This window comes from Onthophagus taurus, chromosome 1 (assembly GCF_036711975.1).
Source record: "Onthophagus taurus isolate NC chromosome 1, IU_Otau_3.0, whole genome shotgun sequence".
Lineage (NCBI taxonomy): Eukaryota > Metazoa > Arthropoda > Insecta > Coleoptera > Scarabaeidae > Onthophagus > Onthophagus taurus.
Genome location: NC_091966.1, coordinates 4,488,802 through 4,506,874, shown reverse-complemented (window position 1 = coordinate 4,506,874; position 18,073 = coordinate 4,488,802). Strand labels below are relative to the sequence as shown.

General features: G+C 36.6%; 1 protein-coding gene across 6 annotated transcripts; it reads right to left on the bottom strand.

Moving 5' to 3' along the window:
• Window positions 1-162: 162 nt before the first annotated feature.
• Window positions 163-16,775, bottom strand: LOC111420228 (uncharacterized). Of its 6 annotated transcripts, XM_071194727.1 has the most exons (10): window positions 14,603-16,774; window positions 8,459-8,588; window positions 8,042-8,401; window positions 5,820-6,559; window positions 5,613-5,768; window positions 5,319-5,564; window positions 5,056-5,249; window positions 2,115-5,001; window positions 920-2,048; window positions 163-626 (listed from the first exon to the last, which is right to left on the bottom strand). In XM_071194727.1, the coding sequence occupies exons 1-5, from the start codon at window positions 16,678-16,680 to the stop codon at window positions 5,618-5,620; spliced, it is 3,459 nt and encodes a 1,152-aa protein (XP_071050828.1). In that variant the 5' UTR covers window positions 16,681-16,774; the 3' UTR covers window positions 163-626; window positions 920-2,048; window positions 2,115-5,001; window positions 5,056-5,249; window positions 5,319-5,564; window positions 5,613-5,617. The 6 variants fall into 6 exon arrangements, with proteins under 6 accessions (XP_071050828.1, XP_071050827.1, XP_071050825.1 ...); XM_071194726.1 differs by having other exon boundaries at window positions 920-5,001; window positions 5,319-5,546; window positions 5,584-5,768; window positions 14,603-16,775; XM_071194724.1 differs by having other exon boundaries at window positions 920-5,001; window positions 5,056-5,261.
• Window positions 16,776-18,073: the final 1,298 nt, after the last annotated feature.

Here is an 18,073-nt window from a genome sequence, read left to right as displayed (position 1 = left end):
TTCTTGTTGATTTGGCAACATTGCTTTTAAATTGTACGTATTTAATTTTTGATTTATTTAAAATAAATAAAAATAATGCATTTTTATTTATAATCGACTCAAAAAAATTAAATACATAACCTAACTTTTTAATCTTAATTTTTTTTAATAAATAAAAACAACTTTAAAGACGTAGATTTAATTTTATTCTTTAAAAAGGAGATAACTTGCGGATGTTGTAACAACGCTCGTTTTTTCTTATTTAAAATTTCATGTAACGATATGCTATTGACGAAATCGTCTTCCTTCTCATTTTGGTTACAAATAATATCCTTTTTTAAAACATCCTCCGAATTGTTATTAAAATAAGATGTGTTTTCGTCGCAAATGTCCGTATCGTCGAATTCTTCCTTAACTTTCACGAAGGTTATGGGATGTTGGTCGGATTTAATAACCTCTTTTATTTCGGCTCGTTCCTGTTGTTGATCGAAAATCTTTTTCTGTATCAAATTGTTTAGTTTTTCCTTCACCGTTTCGCATTCCATGGGTACGGTTTTAAATTATTATCACAGCTGATTTAAGTAAAACACAAAATTTTTTTGACGTTAATTTGTTTGGTTATATATGAAACGTCAAAGTATTACCAACTGAAAAGTTTTATTGTATTAGATAACCTCCTATACAAATTTAAAAATTAAATTTACTTTCAAATGATTATTGCTGTAACAACATTGATTGCAAAATAATTATGTGGATTGCGGAACGATCAACAACAACAATTTAAAGTATAGCTAAGTGCAATGCAAGCTTCTTTGGCAACAAAAAGTGTCACGTTTGCAATACACTTCGCCACACAAATAATTAGCTGATAAATAAATACTGATATGACCCAATTGGAAAGTAATAATGGAACTAAAATAGTCCTGTTTAACTGACATACCTCATCATTTCATAGTCTTTCATCATCATCAAGCAGACCTCTGCGTCGATTTTTGGGCATTTTGTTCCATTCGATTCTATTCTGTGTTGTCAGAATCCACTTGGTCATTCTTTTGAAATCGTCCGTCTAGCGTGTAGGCTCTCCACTCAAACAACCGTTTTGTCCACTGCTCAATCTTTATGCGCGCGATATGACCTGCCCAGTTTCACTTGAGCTGTGCCACATCATTTACGCCAATTTTTCTTCGTAGGCCTTTATTTCATATGTGATCCGGGTTACACCCAGCATCGACCTCTCCATCTTTCTTTGCGTTACTTTGAGCCTCCTGGCAGTGGCCACCATTAATGTTAAAGTTTCGGAGCCGTATGTCATAACCGTAAGCACGCATTAATTGAAAGCCTTTATTTTCAAATATATAGGAAAATCGCTCTTGAAGATGTCACTAAGTTTTCCGTAGGCTGCCCATATGAGTGTGATTCTTCTGTTAAGTTTGTATTTGTCCAAAATAGTGAACATAAACGTGAAAAAATATTCAAACTTTATGTAAAATTATGAAAACTTGTACTTTATTGATTATAATTGCAAAAATGTGTAAAACAAGGTGTAGTACTAACACCTATATTATATTAGTACTAACACTAGAACTAACATTAAACCTAGAAACTTTCGAGTTTAGCAGTGCGTCTTTTGAAAAGGCGTTTGACTTTTCAGACACTTCCAACTTATTTTTGAAGAATTTGCAACATGGCACCCGAAACGTCAAACGCTTTTTTAAAAATTGAATGTTTCTAGTTCTGGGATTGTGCTTCTTCTAGTTTTAGTTTAGTTGTCCAAAATTATTTAAAAGTGTATCCAAAATTGGCTAAAATGATCAAAACTAAAATCTACGAATGTGTATTATTGTGTATGTGAGGCAATGAATCATTCGCTCCAATTCGTTAAACTTGAAAGAGAAGGTTACTGCTTGATGTTGTAGAACAACACGTATTGTTTACGTATTGAGTGAATCGTCTGTTACATTGCAGCGCAGTGTTTTAGTGTTCACCATTGGTTTTTCTGTCATTGTTTCATTCTTGCGAATCTCGTGCTAGCTCATCTGCCGCTTCATTGCCAGCAACCCCAGAGTGACCTGGAACCCAAATCAGAGAAACTCTGTTATCACAACTTATTGTCAGTGTGTTTAAAGTTTTTTTACAGTTATTAACTAGAACCGAGACCGTTTTCACGGTCTGCGGCGCCTGGTGAGCGGATTGACTGCCTGAGAAAAATCGTACTGTCATGTCCTTCACCCCTCACTCAAGAAGCATTTTAGCACACATGTCTATAGCAAATATTTCCGCCTGAAATACAGTACAGTACGTCCCCAGGTTGTAAGGTTGCTTAATCCGAAGTATCTGGTAGTATATTCTTGCCCCGGAGTTTTTAATCCATCTGTGAGTTCTGGTATCGAGCATGCATCACTGATAGCGATCCCGTGAAAGCTGACGGCATTGATAGCACAATATTAGTGCTTGTAGTGTCTTTCGCAGCTCATTAGTAGGACATGTCGGAACAGTTTTGAGCATATTGCTTAAATCTGTAAATAGTAGTTCTAGCCACTTTCTCGCACATGGAAAGGAGTTAGGTCAAGCAGAACGTCTATTGCTAGAGTTGGCGTTGTGCTTATCGCACCAGAGATTACAAATCCAGCTACTTGAATTCGTTGAATTCGTGAAAGTTTACTGATAACTGAAGTCTGTTGGACTTTCCTATACCAGGCTGCCGCTTCGTATATGATGATAGGTCTAACCACAGCCACATAGAGCCAGTAGTCTTTCAGGGATAAGATCTCAACTTTTTTCACAAAGATATACATAGCTGTCAACCCTCTCAATCTCATTATCCCCAATGTTGATGTCTCCACGTAGATATTTAGCCCGACTCTTGCACACACCTCCTGTAAGTCGTTCAGCATCAGTTTCGTCTCTCCAAGGCTATCCAAAATAAGGACTATATCGCCCGCGTAGCGCAAATTACTTAGGTATTTGCCATCAATGTTTATGCCTTTTTGGGTCCAATCTAGTTGTTTAAATGCACTCATCAAAACTGTGATAAACAATTTGAGGGATTTTCTTCACCTTATCTTACCCCACGCCAAATGGGTATTCGGTCAGTACTTTTAAGCAATTTTACCGTATTGTAGCATTCTTGTTTTTATAACAAACTTATTTATAACATCTCGTAGTATCTCACCTCAATTAGCTCAGTACTTTATAAAGTAACATGGCTCTTCCACTGGTTTCATCAACGCAATAACATAAATAAATCTGTGTTACAAGGAATAAAGGTTACAAATACTTCATATTCAAAGCGATGAAGTTTTATATTGCATGGGGAATGTGTTGTATCTTGGACCGAATGTACCATGGACCGGTAGTATAAGTTTGTTTACATTAAGTTCATTTCTCTTTAATTTAAAAGTAACGGAGATGCTTGGAAACATAACGTAGTAAAACAAGAACGACTTTTTAAAAACGTTACCAAACGTGTATGTTAGACCAATGGCATGTTTGTGCCTTAGACCAGTACAAGGTACATGTAACAAACCTGTACTTTGGACTTTCGTAATGATTATCTATAATGAAGAAATTCTAAATTTAGTTAAGTGTGACTTTATGTTTTTGGAAAATGCCATGAAGTAAACTAGGCAATAAGCGACAGTCGGCTAATAAAAGAAATTTATCATCGGCAGTAGAAGATGTTTATATGCACAAATTCTGTTGGTCTAGCCGCTGTAAATGACCAAATTGCTAAGGCGTCCCTTGAAAAGTTGATGAGGGATACAACAACTTTACAGAAAAAATAGTTGGCAGAAAAGCAGGCAGACATCTTTCCACGCCAGCTACCCTTGAATTGTCAACAATACAAGAGAACAAATTATCTTTTCAGTTGACTTCAGTCAATATAATGTTTTGTAATTAAAATTATGTCTATGTAAGTACTTCCAAAGTGTATTTCTATCCTTTTGATAATGGTAGGTACTTGTCACATTTTATTATCTATTTCTTGTTCTAGCTCTACAACGCTTGGTGGGTTTTGGTCTCTTCAACAATTCTACGCCATTCCCATCTACTCCTAGCCACTCTCCACCAATCTCTCACTCCCATCGCCCCCAAGTCATCCTTGATGTCATTCAACCATCCTTTACGAGGTCTTCCTCTAGGTCTTTTCTTTGTTGGTTTCCATTCTGTAATGATTTTTGCATCTTTTATCGTCTTCCATTCTTCTTATGTGTCCCAGCCATCTAATTCGCTGAAATTGTTCTAGTGGCAGTGCAAATGTAAAACTAGAACTAACACTATACCTACAACTAGAATCATTTGGGTTTAGCCGCACGTCTCTAAAGACGGCTAAACCCAAATGATTCTAGTTCTAGGTATAGTGTTAATTCTAGATGGTAACAGTACTAGTGTAAAACTAGAACTAACACTATATCTAGAATTAGAATCATTTGGGTTTAGCCGTTTTTAGAGACGTGCGGCTAAACCCAAATGATTCTAGTTCTAGGCATAGTGTTAATTCTAGATGATAACAATGCTAGTGTAAAACTAGAACTAACACTATATCTAGAATTAGAATCATTTGGGTTTAGCCGTTTTTAGAGACGTGCGGCTAAACCCAAATGATTCTAGTTCTAGGTATAGTGTTAATTCTAGATGGTAACAATGCTAGTGTAAAACTAGAACTAACACTATCTCTAGAATTAGAATCATTTGGGTTTAGCCGTCTTTAGAGACGTGCGGCTAAACCCAAATGATTCTAGTTCTAGGTATAGTGTTAATTCTAGATGATAACAATGCTAGTGTAAAACTAGAACTAACACTATATCCAGAATTAGAATCATTTGGGTTTAGCCGTCTTTAGAGACGTGTGGCTAAACCCAAATGATTCTAGTTCTAGGTATAGTATTTTTGCATCTTTTATCGTCTTCCATTCTTCTTATGTGTCCCAGCCATCTAATTCGCTGAAATTTAACCAATCTGCTTATGTCCGCATCACCAACCAAGACATTGAGTACAACATTCATTCGAGTTCTCCATGTTCTGATAAATATTGAAATATTAGCTTTAGAAATAAAATGGTCCAAGGTACAACACCTTCCCCTAAATCAGATCAGCTAAATCGTAATCATCACGTTTTCTGTCTAACTAAGACATGTATATTCTAGAATGGATACAGCGGAGGTTTTCTAACTTCTATAACATTTGTACATACATCCAGCTCATATTGTGGATAGAATAAGTCATCATTATTCCTCCTCATTTATATTCATATTAAATTCTTGAAGTAGCTAGAACCTTATCTGTGATAAATTTGTGTTTTGTACACTTAGATAAACTGTAGTTGTTAATAAGCAAACCTTTTGTGCATTGCATTGTAATTAAAAAGTATTGATACTCCAATAGGTCACACTGTCTTTGCTCAACGTCACGATTTCTGGTACAGAATTAATTACTCTAGCTGGATTCTAACTGGCTCAATTAAAAACGTAATGAAAGGGTGTTTTAACCAACATGTTTACCATTTTTTAGGGTTGATGACATAACTTTGGGGTAGTACAGATCTTCTTTATTGAGTTTAATATTGTCTAAAACAGGAAACTTAACTGAAGAAAAAAAAATAACTTTTAATTCATAGCAACATTAAAATATACTTATATTATTGTAAAGATATTTGTTTTACATATTCCCAGATAAATGTTGATCCAGCGACGTGTACATTTAAAGATCTAACAACACCAAACTGAGGAATCTCCAAACACACGTCCAAATGGGGTAATAAACTAAACGGAATTCCTTTCTTTTCATTTCTAAATCAAAGATTATTAAATTATTTTAAGTTGAATAAGAATTAAACTTACCCAAGTACTAAAATGGATTTAGAAGGAAACTTATAATCGTTTAATTTGACGCTATCACAAGTTTGTTCGGCACCTATTATTGCATATCCATTAACTTTTTCTTTAGTAATATAGTTAATTAAATTTTCACTTTTAACTTCTTCTATATTTAACCAGCGCTCTGATGACATACTTAAACTTTTAAATTCTTTATCTTCAGTCACTTTCAAATTATGCACAATAAGCTTTTTAACGCCGTAAATCTCGCAAGTTCTTGCCAAACCGCCTAAATTTGCACTACTTGTAACTAACGAAGCAATCACAATCAAATCAGTGTTAACTTTTGAATTGTTTAGGATATCGTGGTTAGGAACAATTTTTTTTTGGATGTTTATTACATCCATTTCCATATTTTCTTTTTCGTTGAGATTGTTTAAAAAATTTGTTTTTGATAATGGTAAAAATTCCGATCTATGTTCACCCATTGGTAATAAATCATTAAAACTTTCATTTTTCTTCATGTAATGTTCGATGTAACACCATTCGGAATCAATTACATTATTTAATTTAGGGATATCTACCAAAATCGTTTTCCAATGAAAATGTTTTATGGGATCGAATACTTCAAAGATATCCAAATCGGTATTTAACACTTTATTCACAGCGGTTTTATTACTTTCAAGAGTTTTTTCTAATACTGTAAACAACACTTTGTATTCTTGTTGTAAGTTTTGGCGTTTTATTAAATTATAAATAGCAACCTAAAAAGTAAAGGAAAATTAAATTATTAAAAAATTACAGTAAAACGGACCCCAAAACTTAATAGTTCTCAGTCTAGCGTTAGTTCTAGTTTGAATCGTTATTCAGCGTTACATTACATATTTTTATTGAACTAAAAGTGGAACTAACATTAGACCTAGAACTAGAAATATTCGAGTTTAGCCGTCTTAAGAGACGCACAGCTAAACCCGATGTTTCTAGTTCTAGGTCTAGTGTTAGTTCTAGTTTTACACTAGCACTATTACTATGTAGAACTAACACTATACGTAGAACTAGAATCATTTGGGTTTAGCCGCACGTCTGTAAAGACGGCTAAACCCAAATGATTCTAGTTCTAGGTATAGTGTTAGTTCTAGTTTTACGCTTATACTGTCACTAGAATTAACATTATACTTAGAACTAGAAACAATCAGGTTTAGCCGTACGTCTCATAAGACGGTTAAAGCCGAATGATTCTAGTTCTTGGTCTAGTGCTAGTTCTAGTTGTACATTAGCAATGTTACTATGTAGAACTAACACTATATCTAGAACTAGAATCATTTGGGTTTAGCCGCACGTCTCTAAAGACGGCTAAACCCGAATGATTCTAGTTCTAGGTATAGTGTTAGTTCTAATTTTACACTTGCACTGTCATTAGAACTAACATTAGATCTAGAACTAGAAACATTCCGATTTAGCCGTACGTCTCATAAGATGGTTAAAGCAGAATGTAGAATCTAGTGTTAGTTCTAGTTTTAGTTCAATGAAACATATACAACAATCTAATGCTGAACAACAACTAAGACAAGGACTAATACTAGCTGTAGTGTATTTTCGTATAAAAGCGTTTTGTAAACCTGTTTTAACTCAGTTCTGAGTTGACTTCGCTCGAATAAAGATGTTTGTTAATTATAACAAGTTAAAGTCTTTAATTTGAATATACTCAAAAGTAACTCAAATAAAATACATCACACTAGCATTTGAACTATCACTAGACCTAGAGCTAGAAAGTTTCGGGTTTAGTCGTGCGTCTTCAGACGTCTAATGCACTTAGTTTTAGTTGTTATTCGGGGTTGGTTGTTATATATTTATCATTGAACTAAAACTAGAACTAACACTAGACCTAGAGACGTGCTGTAAACCCGAATGTTTCTAGTTCTAGGTCTAGTGTTAGTTCTAGTTTTAATTGTTATTGAGCTATACTGTTGCATATTTTTACTGAACTAAGAGTGGAGCTAACACTAGACCTAGAACTAGAATCATTCGGGTTTAGCCGTCTTTAGAGACGTGCGGCTAAACCCAAATGATTCTCGTTGTAGGTATAGTGTTAGTTCTACATAGTAACAGTGTTAGTGTAAAACTAGAACTAACACTAGACCTAGAATTAAAAACATTTAAGTTTAGCCGTCTTAATAGACATCACGAACCCCATGATATTCCGCTATATCGAGGTTTTACTGTATTTCTAATTAATTTATATTTACCTGAGAATATACTCTGAGTTTAAAAACAGGTCCCATTGTGTGTTCTAATACAACATCTATAACGGATTTTATTACCGCCTTTCGAATAAAACCGATATGATACAAAACAACTATTAAAGATGTCAACGTTGACTCGCATTGTTGTGATTGAAACTTTTCAATTAAAATGCAGAATTCGGTTCTTCCACACAACGAACACAACCTAATTAAAATCCATTGCATCAATTGTCTAACCGACGTTTGATGGCTGTCATTTATTAACCTCTTCAAAATAACGTCGAATAATTCTGGAGTGCGAAGCGTTTTATATTTAGTTAGTATCAAAACAGCTTGTGCCGATCTAAGATAACGAATGTGATCCTAAAAATTATATTATTAATGAAAATATTCATTGGAAAAGTATTTCAAAATGTTTACAGGTGAATTAGGGAAATATCTCTTTTTTGGCAACTCCAATAATTTCCATAACAGCAATGGATTTGTTTCAATAGCGTATAAACACGCTTTTAATGCGCTTAACCGGATAGCTGTTTCAAGAGATGGAATACTGGAAAAATTAGTTTGTTAGTATAATTCGAACTTAAATTAACCTTAAATTAAGATTATTACGATTTAAATATTTGTAATTGTGTATGTGTGTATGGAACAGCTTTTGCTGGTAGTTTCTTAGTCTTGTAACAAGAAATCGTTACTAAAAGCGGTTGAATCTGAATGGATTAATGGAATGGAAATGCAGAAGACAATGAAAAATCGCAGCGTTAAAGTTCCCATAGATATCAACTTTGTATTTGTCTCAGATAAAATAATTATGATTAAAATAATGACAGCTTACAGACGGAAAATGAGAGGTATTTTACTAGACAAGTGTAGTAAGTTAATCCCAGACACAAAGGGGAAACTAGAAAGGTGGGAAGATCACATCCAGGAAATGCTTGACTCTTTTGATCGGGTTGTGGAAAAAAATGATGAGAAAGCATACTGAACAAGAAGAACAACTGCAGATTATTTAGTGAAGGGGATCGGTAGGTACAAGTACTTGGGGACAATTGCGAATGAGAACAATGAAGGAAGAGTATTCAACAAATCTTAGCCGATATCTCAAGATTAGAATGCTAAAATCCTATGTGTTTCTAGTACTATAGTTTGGAAGCTTAAAGCTTTTGAGATATGGTTATAAAAGAATCCTGAGAATAAGCTGGGTGACCAGAACAACAAACGCGGAGATATTAGAAAAATTGGTGAAAGAACGAGAAATCGTCAGCACAACTAAAATGCAATACGTGGCCAAGACGTGATAGGAAGAAGACGAATGTGCTGGACGAATAACCTAAGGCAGTGACATAACAGTAATTCGGTGAAATTGTTTAGAACTGCAACATCGAACATGAAAATTTCCATGATGAGAACTATCGCATATTCAGGAGAATATAAGAAGCGGCTTTATCACCATTTTAACATACACATAATGGGAGATTATATTTAGCCATTGATTAACAAATATATAGAGTAACCTAGAAACTGCAATGATAACGAAGATAGTGTTATACCACTTTGAAAAGTTTACCGTAGAATCAGAACTATCGAGTCTTAGTGTTACCACTGGTAGGCCAGCAACGACAATAACATTTGGAGTGTTGTAGATTCCGACTGCACTGGCACCTAGAGTGATTTAGGTTGGTGTTGATACTATGATTATGGTGTAAGGTCTTCTGAGACAGTATGAACGTCCAGCGATATGTGGATAAGGCGGTTGAGTTATCAATATTTTTCTAATTCTTCAGCAATTGAAAGACCCAATTTTCCATTATCTTTTTCAAGATAACGTTTGTTCTCATATTGTAAGACGTTCTATGGACCAATTTCCAGAGGTTACCCAATCTTATATCCATAGAGCATGTCTGTAATATTATGGGGAAAGACTAAAGAAGTTGCATTCTCTGCACACTGTTAGCTATTCAGCAAAAAGCTACAGGTTTTAAAATAATAATAATAATGTAAAATTGCTCAACTTTATGTAAATTGAATATAACAAGGTGGAGATGAGATAACAGAGGAGGAGGTGGATTACAGAAGGGAAAGGCACCCGGAGAAGATGGGGTTAGGTTCGGTTTGGGAGTCTCCCGCCGTTGCAACGATGCCTCAGAACGAGACAGGAACGGGAGAAGTTGTTGATGGTGTTGAGGAAGGTATGGAGGGGAGAACGGTTTTCGAACGGGTGGAGGACCGGGATAATAAGTTCCTTTTACAAAAAAGAAAGGAAAGGTATTCGACAAGGTCACTAGAGGGAGTTATGGGATGTGATGGTGAGAAGAGGGATTTCGGGAAGAATGATAGTCAGCGTGAGAGAGATATATGCGGAACCGGTAGCCAGAATAAAGGTGCGAGAAGAACGACGTGAAACGGAGAGATGTGGGAAAGAGGACGATAATGTTTGAGATCTTGATAAAAAGTGTTATAATGTATGGAGTGGAGATATGGGGATGAAAGGAGCAAGGGCAATTAGAGGATGTGCAGAACAGGTACTAGAGGTAGGTGTTGGGGTTGGCTAGGGATACGTCGAGTCATATAGCACAGAATAACCAGAAAGGAGCCTGGTGTCGATTCGATTGATATTGACGGCATCTCGTTTTATGACCTCGAAAAAATTTTTACACGAATCGTCATCATTTTAACTCACATTAAAGTTATGCCAGAAACACCCTGTATATTGTAATCCACTGGAGGCAACAAATTACACTGTGGTGCAAACTTTAATTTTTTTTGTGTATAGTAGATCAGTTGAGTTTTCAGTTCAGATTTCAAATATGCGTTCCATTTTTTTATAACACGTCACGTTTTTTTATACAGTTTTATCACGGCTGCGAGACTTAGGATTTTATAGGGAGACTATGGATGCAATGAATTTGGTATTTGGCGCCTTGATATGGCACCGGAAATTGTTATTAACATCACTATATTCAAGAAAATTTTATTTTATTTTTCAAATAAAAGTTATATAGAATTATTTTATGTAACCAACAGCTAAATAAAATTTTAAAATTTTCTTAAAAATAGTAATGTTAGTAACAATTTCCGGTGTAGCAGGTAGTGGTACAAACATGACACTACCACTAAAAGGTAGATCTCTTCAGCATATATCAAGGTGCCAAATATCAAATTCATTGCGAAAGAGACGAGAAAGCAATGGGATGAGATGGCAGAGGATGGGACGGAGGGATATATAATAATGGGAGGGGACTTCAATGCTAGAGTGGGCGAGGAGGGGGGAAGGGTGGAGATATGGGGAGAGGAGGGACGACGGCGATCTAAGGATACTGTGAGGAATGGAGAAGGAACAGAAATGTTGAGATGGGTGGAGGAGAAGGGATGGGAGATACTGAATGGGAATAAAGAGGAAGGGGGGGAAGGTGAGTATACTTACATTGGGGCGAGGGGAACATCCGTGATTGATTATGAACTGGTGGATCAGGAATTGTGGGAGAGGGTGGAAAGGTTTAAAGTGGGAGAAGCGGTAGAGTCGGATCACCAATTGTTAGAGGTAGAGCTAAAGGGGGTGGGCGGCAGAAGGCGATCGGAACTGGGGAGCAAGTTCATCAGAACAGACTGGTCGGAAGAAAGGGTAGCATGCTACAGGGAAAACCTCGACACTTGGCAACAGAGGGTACAAGAGAGCAAGGGGTTGGAAGAGCTTATCCAGGTAGTCTGGGAGGCAACACTGAAAAGGGAGTGTGTACGTAGGTAGGGCAGAGGGGGTAGGAATGACTGGTATGATTCCGAGTGTAAGAAGGCGACAAGGAGGTTGAGGCAGTGGAGACGGGGGAAGATAGGGGTGGATAAATATAGGGAAGCCAGGAGAGGATACAGAGAGTTATGCAGTAGAAAGAAAACAGAACTGAGGGAGAAGGAGGCGGCAGAGATTAGAGGGATAACAAGGGAAGGAGAGGTCTGGTGCTATCTGAAAAAGATAAGAAAGGGTAGGGAGGGGATCACCAGCGAAATACACATGACAGAATGGAAGAGTTACTTTATGGGATTATTGGGAGGGGTGGAAACAAGGCTAACGGGGTTGGGAGGCGATGGAAGAAAGGAGATAGCAGAAGAGGAGATGGAAGCAGTGCTTAGGGGATTGAAGAAGGGAAAGGCGCCAGGTGAAGATGGGATCCATAACGAGGCAGAAGCATCAAGGGTGGTGAGAGTGAAGTTGTTGGAAGGGATGAATAGCGTATGGAGAGGTGGTGGGATTCCGCAGGGATGGAAAGTGGGGGTAATGCCCAGTATATAAAAAGGGTAATAAGCAGAGCCCGGACAGTTTAGGAAAGTGATCCTAAAACGCCTCCCACTTCAGTCTCAATATTCAATGAATTAAATCGAAGCGTACGCTTATCAAGGCATTCGTTTAGTGTGGAGGGGCGCACGTTTCCTAAACTGTCCGGGCTCTGGTAATAAGCGAATTGTAGATAGCTACAGGGGAAGTAACCTACTAGACTCGGCATACAAGGTATACACGAAGATACTGTTGGGAAGACTGGAGGAGGAGATGGAGTTGGGGGGAATTTTGCCGGATGGGCAGGCAGGCTTTTGGAAGGGAAGGGGACCAATCGACAACGTGTATGTGCTGAAGCATCTGGCAGATAGAGAGCTGGATAAGAAGGGAGGGAAATTGTACGCCCCGTTTATAGATCTGAAGGTGGCTTTTGACAATGTAGACAGGGGGAAGTTGTGGGAGGAGATGGGGAGGAACACCTAATAGCGAAAGTGAAGGAAATATACATGGAGACTAGGGTTAGGATAAAAGTGGGGGATAAGCTGAGCGACGTGTTCAGGACGACGAAGGGACTGAGGCAGGGATGTCCGCTGAGCCCAAGTTTGTTTGAATGTATACGGCGGACTTGGAAGATTGGGGAAGGGGCAGATGGGAGGTAGAAAGGTGCATATGTTAGCATACGCGGATGACATCATGGTCATGGCGAGAGAGGCGGTGGAGATGAAGGATATGATAAAGACCTTGGAAAGATATTTTAGGAGGAAGGGGTTGGAAGTGAATGTGGGGAAGACAAAAATGATGAAAGTAAGGGTGGGAGAAAAAGAACAGAAAACTGGAGGTGGGAGGGAAGGGAAATCGAGGAGGTTGGGGAGTATACTTACCTTGAGTATGTGTTTAGGGAGGATAACAAGGCGGTGTTGCATGTGAAAGCTACGGCAAAAAAGGCGAATAAGGTGATGGGACAAGTATGGGGTTGGGGGGAGAGAGTCTTTGAAAGGAATGTGACAACGAGGAAGATTATGTTTGAAGGTCTGGTTAGCAGTATGATGATGTATGGGGCAGAAGTATGAGGATGGGGGGAGCAGAGAATGCTGGAGGACGTGCAAGCTAGATATTGGAGATCGGTGCTTGGGGTGGCGAGAGTAACACCGGGGTATATAGTGAAGGAAGACGTAAAGATGGATAAGGTCAGAATGGAGGCGGGCAGGAGGGCAGTGAAATATGAAGAAAGAGTAGAAGGAAGGCCAAACTGCGGGATCTTGGGGGAGTGTTGGAAGGAAATTAAAGAGGGAAAGGAGACAGAGATGACTATTATAGAAGAGCGGGCTATTCGGTAACTGAAATGAATAGCAGACGAAGGGCGGGTAGGGAGATGTGGAGGGAGTTGAGAGATAGGGACCGAGATGTGCAGAGACAGGAAAGGACACAAATAAAAGAGGGAAGGCATAACGAAAGGTATAGGGACATAATTACGGAGCGGCTGCCTAGATACTTGTTATTAGAAGAAGATGAGGAAGGGAAGAAGTTGGGGGCGAGGTTCCGTTGTGGAAACGAGGAGAGAGCTAACAGATACTGGATGGCCGATGAGGAGAGGTGGTGTAGGCTGTGCAGGGAGGAATGGGAAACGTTGGAGCATATGTTGAATGGGACCGAGGGCAGATCTTGGGAAAGGGGGAAGAGGAGGAGCGATGGATGAGAGGAGTTGTGGGGGTGAGGAGACAAAGGGATACTGGTGGCACGGAAGAATAGGGGTTTTGTGTGGATAGTGTGGGGTTTAGACAGGAAGCAGATTTTGGGAGAGGGAGGTGAGGGCAAGAGATGGATGAGAGGTAATTGGGCCGAGGAGCCGAGGGTGTGGAAATGGAGGAGGAGGGTAGAGGGTGCAAATAATATTTCAATGATGACAAAATAGGAAACATGTTATTGTATACAATAAAACTCTTAAAAAAAATCAAATTCATTGCATCGACAGTTGCATTATCAAATCCTATGTCCAGTAGCAGTAAGATACCTGAATAAAAAAAAACGTGACGTGTTACAGATAAATGGAAGGCATATTTGATATTAGTAACCTAAAATTAACACTCAACTCATCAACTATACAAAAATCTTGCAGCACAATGTTATTATTATTATTATGTAAATTGAGTAAATATTGCAATTGTCAGATTTATTGAGCAACATCAACTATTTTGGACAAGGAATATTAGGCAAGAGTTAAAATGGAGAGATGGCAATAATTTTGTCTCTGGTACCCCTCATAGTAATCTAAAGGTTAAAAGAAAAGTATTACTTACGTATCACAATTTAACACTCCATCTTGTAAAAATATCTGATAACATATTTCATCTTCATATTTCTTATGCTTTGTTAACCCATCGCCAAAATATAACCCCTTCAGTAAATTATCGAAATGATCTTTATAATAATCAATGGGTAATTTACTTAAATAACTAAATAATGTTTGGTCATTTTGATAAATACTATCAAAAATTATTGAGCAAACTTCATCATTACTCAAATTATAATAATTGAAAAATTCTTCGAAATACATACTAGTAAAATTCATTTGAGTTTCATAACATTTAATATTCTCCAATTCGCGAAACCATCGAATCACAAATGTAGGCAACGCGTCTGGTGAGCAAATTAGCATAAAAATGTGTAAGTTTTTATAAATTTCTTCAAAAATCTCGTTACTTTGGGTGCTTATCATTTTCTCAAGAGCATCTTCAACATCAGTGTAAGTAATGTTACTAGAACAATATGTTACTATATGACAACAGAGATGACCTAAAAATGGTTTGCAGATTCTTGGCGAAACATTTCCTTTTTCGATCCGTTTCTTCCAAAAATCCAAAATTTGGTCAGTATATTTTACTTCAACAAATGAGTCTTTATAATACGTATAAACAGAAGCAATAGTGGATTCGTCATAATTGTCGGGATTTAATAATACATATGCAGTGTCTTCAACATTACATTCAATCGTTTTAGAACTATTCTGTGTATCAGGAAAATATTTATTATTAAAAGATTTAAAAATATCAAGAATCTCTGTGTGATACTTTAATTTCTTGAAGAATAAATCAAAGCAACCATTTCTAATATATCGATGAGGAAGTTTTTCGAGATTGTGCAAAATCGATTTTATAATCTCAAAGTCCGATAAGCTTAGTATAAAAGAAGAGAATCGTTTCGTGCAATGATTATAAAATAACCAAGCTGCAAAAGGTGTCCAATTAATTTTAGCGCTTTCCTCCAAGATAATTCTATATCGAGCTGGTTCAATTTTCAACACATAAGAATGAAAGTTTTTAAAAAAATTTTGTGTATATTCGGAAAAATCGTTTTTGTTTATCCCAAGCAAAAGGGATTTTATGCAATCTTTGTAATCATTGATTGAGATTAATTTAAAATCTAAAATAAAACTTGCTGTTTTATAAACAACCGATAATTGCATGTGGTTTAATAATTTTTCAAACACACATTGTACCCAAATAAACGCTAATTTATCAATATTTTTTAATAAATTAAGTGACGGTTCAACTAAATGTAATTGTTTCTCCTCAGACGCTTCAATAAGTGTAAAAAAGCTCTCCCATTGATCACGAAATTCTCCAAAATTCGTTGTTTCCCCCTTAATTACATCCAATGTAGTAGAAAAATTATCTTCTTGAATTGATTTAATAAAATACTTCATTATATTAACAGCTAATTTGTATTCCCATTGATTAGGTTTGTTGTAAAAAACACATTGGAGATGAAGAAAAAATGATTCATTAAATATAGCTGATGGAATTTCTTGGATTAAACATGATATCATATACAAATCAAGAGATGTTACAATATCTTTCAAAACAATTTCCTTAGTATCAAGAGTTAAATGTAAATATGGTTTTAATATATCCGTTATAAAATAATTTGTGGCAGCCTTTAAGTTTTGAGTTGAAATAGTATGTCGTAAAAATATAATAAAAGAATCATCAAAAACATTCTCATGTTTTATAAATGTACTTACTAATTGTAAATCTACTAATAATTCATTTTCATTGTTAAATTCCAAGTTTTTTATGTTTTGTAACATATGGGAAAGTTCCAATTCAAATTGAAGCTCTGCACTGAGTTTTAAAATATCACAAATTATTGAGATATTATGTGTGTTGCGTTTATTCAAAATTTCTATACTTGGGAAAGCGAATTTCTCAATGTTTTCTTCTTTATTGCGTTTATTGTAGATTTGAAGAGCCAATTTCAAACATTGTAAATTCTTCTGTTCGTTACAAATTAAATTTTGGATTTGATTTGTATCTATTTTTAATAATTCCAATAGATTATTTATTTCTTCAACACTATAAAGCGAATTTGTTTCCATTATTTTTCACATTTAATTAAATTTTTTGTTTTTAAGGTTATGTTATTATTTTAGATGTCACTCAACACATGGGAGTTGGATGTAGAATCAACCAATAGATGGCGCACTAAAACTGGATAAATTAAAGTCCCTAGATTTACAAAGTACAGCGGTTTGACGCCATTTTGGCTCGAAAGTCAAGCGGGAAATTTTAAATTACAAACCAAAACATTACGCCAAATTTCCTTTCGTTTTTCTCGTGGCACTCTGATGAGTCGAAAGTCCTTCTTACTGCCATTTTTGCAACTTTCTAGGGACTTTAGGATAAATTAAACTCCCTAGATTTACAAAGTACCGTGGTTCATGAAACCTGTTTTCGAGCCAAAATGACGCTTTGACAGCTTGTCACTGCATCTCACCACTTATTTACAAAAATATTGCCGTCTTGTTGCCTTTGGAGTTGCATAAATGGCAGTAAGAAGGACTTTCGACCCTTCAGAGTACCACGATAAAAAAAGAATGGAAATTTGGCGTAATGTTTTGGTTTGTAGTTTTAAATTTCCCGCTTGACTTTCGAACCAAAATGGCGTCAAACCGCGTTACTTTGTAAATCTAGGGACTTTAGGATAAATTAAACTCCCTAGATTTACAAAGTACCGCGGTTCATGAAACCTGTTTTCGAGCCAAAATGACGGTTTGACAGCTTGTCATTGCATCTCATCACTTATTTACAAAAATATTGCCGTCTTGTTGCCTTTGGAGTTGCATAAATGGCAGTAAGAAGGACTTTCGACCCTTCAGAGTACCACGATAAAAAAAGAAAGGAAATTTGGCCTAATGTTTTGGTTTGTAGTTTTAAATTTCCCGCTTGACTTTCGAACCAAAATGGCGTCAAACCGCGTTACTTTGTAAATCTAGGGACTTTAGGATAAATTAAACTCCCTAGATTTACAAAGTACCGCGGTTCATGAAACCTGTTTTCGAGCCAAAATGGCGGTTTGACAGCTTGTCACTGCATCTCACCACTTATTTACAAAAATATTGCCGTCTTGTTGCCTTTGGAGTTGCATAAATGGCAGTAAGAAGGACTTTCGACCCTTCAGAGTAAGACGATAAAAAAAGAAAGAAAATTTGACGTAATGTTTTGGTTTGTAGTTTTAAATTTCCCGCTCGACTTTCGAGACAAAATGGCTGCAGATCGCGGTACTTTGTAAATCTAGGGACTTTAGGATAAATTAAACTCCCTAGATTTACAAAGTACCGCGGTTCATGAAACCTGTTTTGGAGCCAAAATGGCGGTTTGACAGCTTGTCACTGCATCTCATCACTTATTTACAAAAATATTGCCGTCATGTTGCCTTTGGAGTTACATAAATGGCAGTAAGAAGGACTTTCGACCCTTCAGAGTACCACG